Source organism: Prosopis cineraria, unplaced genomic scaffold (genome assembly GCF_029017545.1).
Source record: "Prosopis cineraria cultivar Desert tree isolate PC_DT_omini unplaced genomic scaffold, ASM2901754v1 PC1, whole genome shotgun sequence".
Taxonomy (NCBI): Eukaryota; Viridiplantae; Streptophyta; class Magnoliopsida; order Fabales; family Fabaceae; genus Prosopis; species Prosopis cineraria.
In genome coordinates this window covers 3,420,964-3,428,903 of record NW_026555332.1, presented here as the reverse complement: position 1 = coordinate 3,428,903, position 7,940 = coordinate 3,420,964, and the positions used below count along the sequence as shown (strand labels likewise).

At 26.6% G+C, this 7,940-nt stretch overlaps 1 protein-coding gene across 1 annotated transcript; it reads right to left on the bottom strand.

Moving 5' to 3' along the window:
* Positions 1 to 665: 665 nt before the first annotated feature.
* Positions 666 to 1,339, bottom strand: LOC129294335 (protein TAPETUM DETERMINANT 1-like). The gene is made up of 2 exons (XM_054932614.1): positions 1,200 to 1,339; positions 666 to 1,100 (listed from the first exon to the last, which is right to left on the bottom strand). Exons 1-2 carry the CDS (start codon positions 1,261 to 1,263, stop codon positions 781 to 783), a joined length of 384 nt encoding a protein of 127 aa, XP_054788589.1. The 5' UTR covers positions 1,264 to 1,339; the 3' UTR covers positions 666 to 780.
* Positions 1,340 to 7,940: the final 6,601 nt, after the last annotated feature.

Below are 7,940 nucleotides of genomic sequence, written 5' to 3'. Positions count from 1 at the left end.
AAAGTTTGACATTTGAGATTTAGGGGGACTTATATGTCATTCTCCCTTTAATATATATGTAGCATGTGTAAGTGTTTGTGCGTGAGAAAGAGAGAGATATTAATTTATTTTATTCTGCTTTATAAAGGGAGCAAAAAGTTGTCTAAAATTTGAAAATATATCCATTTTTGTATGGGATGTCCCCGAAGGGACAATATATCAATATTTTTTGGACCAAAAACTGATCCATAATTTACATGAATAAACTGTCATTCATACATTCAGAAATACAATCAAATCTGTCGAATATCACAACAATCTTTCCGGTCAAGAATAGAAACAAGTCTAAAACGTTTTTGTAACATCAAGGTGTGACTTTGAGCAACAAGAGCGATAATTTATTTTCTAAAAAATAATACTTATAACAAGTTATGAAGTTCTCTCTTCCCAAAAACCCTAATAGTAATAAGCCACAATGTCAAAAGAGTATGCAAATACTAACGGGTTAGAGGAACCAAGATTCGAAATGAAAAAGGTGTCTGTATATATATAGTGTCTATGCATAATTCGAACAAAATTATTTCTAATAAGAGGCGACTCAAGAACATGCAGGTGTAAAGGACAGAGAACAAAACCCCAGAGGTGTTAAATTACGAATTTCTTGGCCCAGAAAAAAGCAATCAAACTTGAAAGAAAAAACGAAATCATGGGTATATATATTATTTGATTCCATCAGAATCACCATGTATATATATATATATATTGCTTTCTGGTAAAGCAGATGAATCAGAAAGGTCATCATCAAGAACAATCATGACCTGCAAGAGAGCTTGAAGGGAGAAGCAGGAAAGGAGGGTCCCAAGCATAAGAGAAAGTAACAGAAGAGAAAGCTTTCAAGGGATTGCCATTAATAAGGAGACAGAAATCTCCTTGCTTTGCAAAAACCGAAGCATCCACAGATTCTGAACTCTGAAATCCCTTACATGATAACTTGATTTGGCTCTGTGAACAAGAACAATTGTTTATCACTGTCACTTCCCACTCTGGCTTCCCTTCTATCTCTTTTCCGCTTCTCACCGTTCCTATGTTTATGTTGTTCAGCGAACAATCCTCGCACAAACCTGCAGGTTTTTGTCTGTTTGGTTACCCAGAAAATTTTGCCCAGAAAGAAACAGAGAGATAGAGAGGGAGAATTCAGGAGAGAATATTGATGGTCGTACCGTAGATGATGATGAAGACCAAGAAAGTGAGTGGTATGAGAGAATTCTTGATTGTTGTTGCCATTTCTTTCTTTCTTGCTTCTGATTGATTTCTAAGTGTGTTGATTGTCTTCTTATATGGATGGTTGAGCTCTGTTTTATTCTTTCTTCTTTCTTTCTTTTTTTCTATGAAAAAACTAAATTATATAAAACACAGGGACAAACTCAGAATTCATTAAAATTTTATCTAAATGTGGAGGTCATAATTGAAATTCTATCCAAATATGAGAAGCTAATAATAATTTTTACATTTTTTATAAATTAAATTATATTTATTTTTAAAAAAATTTGGGGTGTGGGGCCAAAGCCCTTGCTGGCCCCTCTAAATTTGTCATTGCCCTTAAACTATAGAGTAAATGCACAGAATTCTTTTCACCTTTAAAATTTTAAAATTAACCTCTTTAGTTTTTTATTTTTATATCAAAAATATTATTATTTTTTAATTATTTTATTAATAGAAGTTGTTATATCATATAAACAAGACAACTAACAGCTTATGTGGCATTCAAAATAAGTTAATAATAACAAAAAATATGGATAACTTTTTTATAAAACTATTATTAATTTACATTAGATGTTACATAAATTGTACATGTTTTATCTTTAAAAAAAATTGACATGACAACATTTAAAAGTAAGATAACTAACAGCTCATGTGGCATTCAAAATAAGTTAATAATAACAAAAAAATATGAATAAATTTTTTATAAAGCTATTATTAGTTTACATCACATGCTACATAAGCTGTTACATGTTTTTTTAAAAAAAAAATTGATGTGACAACATTTAAAAGTAAGATAACTAAGAAATAATAATAGGGGAGTCAATGGTTAAAAAAAAGATTATGAGTTTAATTTTAAATTTTAAAAGGTGAGGGGTTTTGAATATTTTAGCATTTTAAAAATTAATAATTTGATTTCTATAATTTTGACTTCTTTAAATTTCTAGCTCTAAATTTTAACTTGATACAACTTAGTCATTGTAATTTTGACTGGATTGAAATTTAATCCTTAAATTTTGACTCAATTCAACTCATTTATTATAGTTTTGACTTAGCTAAAACTCATTTTTCAAACTTTAATTCAGTACAACTTGATCCTTATAGTTTTGACTTGATCAAAACTCAATTTCTAAATCTTGACTCGATGCAAATCAATTTTTATAATTTTAACCCAGTTGAAATTTAATTTTTAAACTTTAATTGTTGCATCTCAAGTCCTATAACTTTAACTATTTAAAATATCAGTCTTTGCAATTTAAAAAATAAAGGGGTAAAGATATTTATTGAAATTTATAGATTAATATTTTAAATTACTAAAATTATAGGGATTGAGTTGTATTGAATTAAAGTTTAGGAATTGAATTTTAACAAATCAAAATAATAGAGATCAAATTGTGCTTAGTTAAAATTTAAGGACAAGATTACTATTGAATCAAAATTATAGGAATGGAATGATTAATTTTCTCTCTCTATTTTTTTTCTTTTTACTATCAGGAATTTGTGTTAATCACGCACCTTATTTATTGAGATTTATATCAATAGGCTCTAAACAAGATATCCCACAAATAGTAAGTCATGGGTTTGTTTGATTCTTGTTTCCAGAAAAATCTTTCATTGAAAAGAAAATCGTTGGGCACAATTATCTTTACTCATATTTTTTTAAAAAAAATCTGTTTAGTATTATATATTATAAAATCATATCTCTTTCACGTAACCCAAATATTAATGATTAGGATTAAGTCAAATAACAAGTGTTATCATATTATATTAGTTTTTAGAGCCCTCAAAGCTCAAATCCGAGGCAATTGATAGTGCCGAAATATCAAATAATTGTTAATTAAAAAGATATGGGTTCTTTAAAAAAACATATTCAAATCCTTTCCTAATTTTTTGTTAATCTATATTGATTTGACATCTGATTCAATAGAAAGTCAAAATGTAAATGAAATAATTCATTTCTTGCTTTGAAAAAATTTACGTTAATCACTCATTCACTCACCATATTCAATTAGATTGCCTAATGACTCGGAATTAGGTGTTTACCATATTGAATTATATTGCCTACCAATTCAATTAATTTTGTTTCATCTTATAAAATAAGGGGAAAAAATTGACAGGCACAGTTATATTTGCTCTCTAGTCCCTCATAAGTAATCTAAATACAAAAAGATCCTCTAAAATAACAAAATTACTTTGAAGTCTTATGTTCTTTCTTTCTTTTTTTCTTTCTTTTGCCAGCGAAGTTTATGTTCTTTATTGGAATAATTGTCAATTATTATTGGCATTTGGATACTTGTAAATTATTTTTTATTAATTGTCAATTAAATCACTTCACTAACAACTATTCCATTGCAATTGACTATTTCAGTGTACTAAGTTGAAAACATGAAAGAACATGAGACCTTAGCATTTCATGTATTTTATATTGTTCATGTGGAATTGAGAGTTAATTTTCCATTATCATTGTTTGTATTTTAGAGTAGGCTTTATTGTGGCCTATTTTCCTACTCTCTCTGATTTCTATGTTTAATCAATTAATGGATTGGATTGCCTCGAGGAAAAGAAATCTGGGTTATTTAGTCACCGGGCGTAATTGATGTGATTTAAACCTAATAACTCTGAAAATAGTCTTTTTGCTTTTGCTTTTGCTTTTTCTTGTTCTGCTGTATGCTAGGTTTGTATTTTTTTTTTCCCCTTCTCTTTGGTGAGTTCTATTGTTAGGCTTTTTGAGAATTTTTTTCCCCAGCTTTCACTGTTATGCTATGCTTGACAAGAAAAAAAAGTGAGAGAAAAAATGAAAGAAAAAATATTTTTTCTTGCTTAACTGCAGAAAGAAAAGTGGAGGAAAAAAAAAAAGTGGAAGGAAAAAACAGGTAAAACCCACATATTTTCACTTCTAATTTTTCTCCAAATATGAGAAGATTTTGTAAAGAAAATTTTAATTTCAAATTTACCCATTAATTTTTTTGTTGCTGGCCCTTGCATCCTTTTATTTTTATCATGATATTTATAGCATGGTTACATTTTAATCATAAATTTTCGTTAAAAAATAAGTATATTTAATTTTTAGACTAATTAAAAAAATGCAAATTCTAAATTTTTAGGTTAATTACCTTATATTTAATTGTAGTTTCAAATTTTAAGTTTATTATGTATTAAAATAATTTTCAATTATATTTTTATTCAGTGAATAATATATGATAAAAATTATTATATATAATATGTTAAAATATTAAATATTATTATATAAGTATTTTTATAAATAATAAGACTATTATTGTCCATATAAAATTAAAACTTTTCTCTCTTCTCTGTTTTTTCTCACTCAACCAAATACAATGAGAGAAAATTGTATCTCTCCCATTTTCTCTCCTCTTTATTTTTTCTCCTCCCTATTTTTCCCTACGAGCTAAGCAAAACATTAGTATTTGTACTATTTTTCTTTTAGAATTAATAAAATTGACTTGCTTTTGGGGGAAAAAAACCTAATGACTCCAAGTGAGATATCTAACAAATTATATAGAGAAAATAGCAATTAAGGAGCATTGACTAAAATTTATATAAGTTAAAAACTAATTGTTATCAAAACTCAAATAGCATACTGTTAATTTAAAATAAATTGTTATTAAAATTTGAATAAATATTTGCTGATCATTTCGGTTTTGATAATAAGTGATCTTGACTAATATAATTTTCTGCCAGTGGCCCTCGATTGCTATTTTCCCAATTATGTAGGGCTTGATTTTATGCCATCTTTAATCTCTTATTATCTCTTTCTACTTTGTCCCCCATAAAAAAATATAATCTTTATAATATTTATTTTTTATTGTTCACATGTACCTTCCTATCAAATATAATTCAATTTAAAGCACAATTAAATATTAAATGTGGATATTTCTTCCAATAAAAATTTAAACATTAGTTTGCCACGTTGTGAAGGATTTGTTTATTTAGCTATATCCAACCCTTGTTAATATAAACATTAATAGTGTATCCTTCCCTTGAATACAATGACAATGGAGTAATAAAAACATTAATTATGATATAATTATAATTATTATATAAATATTACTATCTCCATATCAAATTATAAGATAATTTTTAAAAATATTTGGTTATCTCACAATATAACAAAATTTGATAAAAATAAGATTTCACTAATAATAAGTTTCTAATATTAACTTCAAATAAAGAAAGAAATGAAATGATGATAGATTTAAAATTATATCAAATGAAAGGTATAAAGTTTACATTTTTGTTTTTTTTAAAAATAAACTTTTACAGTGTTATTATTAAATTTTATTAGTATACATAATTTTATCTCAAATTGTTTTATAATTTATGATGGAAAAAATATATCAAACTTTTCTTACTTATAAATTTCTTATATATCTAACTTTTATAATCTCGAGTTCATAAGCCGTTTTATCTCAAAATTATTTTTGTTAACCTCACCTTTATTAATGAAATTTAGAGTTGGGCCAAAAGCCATTTTTATTTTTTAATTTTGAAAATTAAGCTTCTCAGTATAATATTATATTTTTATGTTCTAAAGTAGAAATTAAATGTTCTAAAATTCAAAATAGACATACAAATCTTAATTTTAAAGTAGATATATATATATATATATATTTGTGTAAAATGATCAGGTTTAGAAGCATTTTATACTAAAATATCCTAATTATTAGAACTTGTGTTTAAAAAGAAAGAAAGAAAGAAAGGCAGATTTAAACAGGTAGCCCGATGGCTAGGCCTGTATTTCTGACTTTATTTGTCGATTATTACAGTTTCATCCTCCGAGCAAGATTCGAGGTTCAATTATTGATATAATGATTTAGTTTCTTTTTTCCGCTAACGGTTATGGTAGGCTTAGCATAAAAGCCAAATCTTTGGCTTTTCTTATTTAGATTTTAATCCAACAAAAAAATAATATGTTCTCTCAAACACACATACCGTTTGTCCAAAACAAAAAACACGTACACCGGAAAAGAAGTAAAATATTGTTAGTTATGTCAAATAAAATGGACTCAATTAAACTTCTTTAACAAGAACGTTAGTTAAAAGAGTTAATAACCTTTAACGTATCTTTTTCCAATATTCTTTGTAAAGCCCCGCCATTTAAACTTTATTTTTTTCATGAAAAAAGTTAGATAAGAATTACTTTAAACTTTATATCAAATATTTTCTCTATCTCAAATTATAAGATATTTTTAAAAAAGATTTAATATCTCAAAATATAAAACACTTTAAAAAATTATTTTTTATTAAATAAATTTATTTTAATATTATTTTATCTATTTAATCTCTGTCCCTATTCTTTTTTAATATATTAAATAGTGATATTTTAAAAACATTTGATTTTTATTTTAAAAAATAAAATTATTAAGTGTGTTTAATAAATTTATTAATATGTGAAATTTTATTTCAAAATATTTCATAATTTAAAATAAAGAGAGTAATATATATTAAAAAATTAAAGTAAAAATAAGGTTCATGTGATGGCTGGAAGATTGAAAGAGGATGGTGTGGTCCAGTTTTATGAAAGGAATAGAGAAGGAATTTAGAGGGAATTGCACTAAGGATCTTAAAAAACATATAATTGCACTTCACCTGAAAAAGTCTGTTATTGCACTGTAAGTCTTGGGGGCTCTTATTGCAATTTTTTTTAAGACCAAAATAATATTTTTTCCTTTTATTTGATTTGAATTCAAAAAACCTACAGAAAACCATGCATAACACAACATCCATTATATACAAGACAATGCTCACATATGCTAAACTGAAAATCCATACCTTTCTAATATTTCAGTAGCTTAGGCTCAATAAAATGGATAAGCTAATCGGACTATACACAACACAATATTCACTATGTACAAGACAATGTTCAGGTATGTTCAATTCAAAATCTATGCCTTTTCAGTATTTCAGTAGCCTGGGCTCAACAAAATGGATAAGTTAGGCAAACTATATACAACACAATATCTATTATGCACAATACAATGCTCACATATACTCAACTAAAAATCCACACATTTTCAATATTTCAGTAGCCTAAACTCAATAAAATGGACAAGTTATGCAGACTATGTACAACATAACATCCACTACGTACAAGATAATGCTCATGTATGTTTAACTCAAAGTCCATGCCTTTCCAATATTTTAGTAGCATAGGCTTAACAAAATGAATTAGGCAGACTATACACAACACAACATCCACTATGTACAAGATAAAACTCACGTATGCTTAACTCAAAGTCCATATCTTTCCATTATTAAGAAGGACAATTACATCAAATATGAATAATTTTATATTGGTATTGGCCTAGCTATTAAAACAAGTACTCACATGAAATTTGACATGATATTTCAATTTGATATATACAAAAGTTAGCAACTATATACAAAAAATCTAACAATTGTTTTTCTATATAAAAATAAAAAATATATGTGATTCCTAATTACTCAAAAAATATTCCTTGAAAACACTTCTATATACACAATTATAGTTTCCTTTACACACCAAAAAAGTACAATATGACTATTTCTCATGCTGGGTTAGGATTCTTGCATACCTTGCTATTATGTTCGGCCTCCCCACATCTTGAATAATGATAACTATTCTTATCTTGAAATTGAAACTCTATCCTCCTTATTCGTGACCTCCTAGGAGGATGGTTGGTTAAAGGCGGTTGCAAAAA

Bases quoted from the DNA above. Each gene is read 5' to 3' on its own strand.
- LOC129294335 (XM_054932614.1), bottom strand. From the start codon at position 1,263: ATGGCAACAACAATCAAGAATTCTCTCATACCACTCACTTTCTTGGTC. The intron at 1,101-1,199 runs GTACGACCATCA...AAAAACCTGCAG, and splicing joins GGTCTTCATCATCATCTACG to GTTTGTGCGAGGATTGTTCG.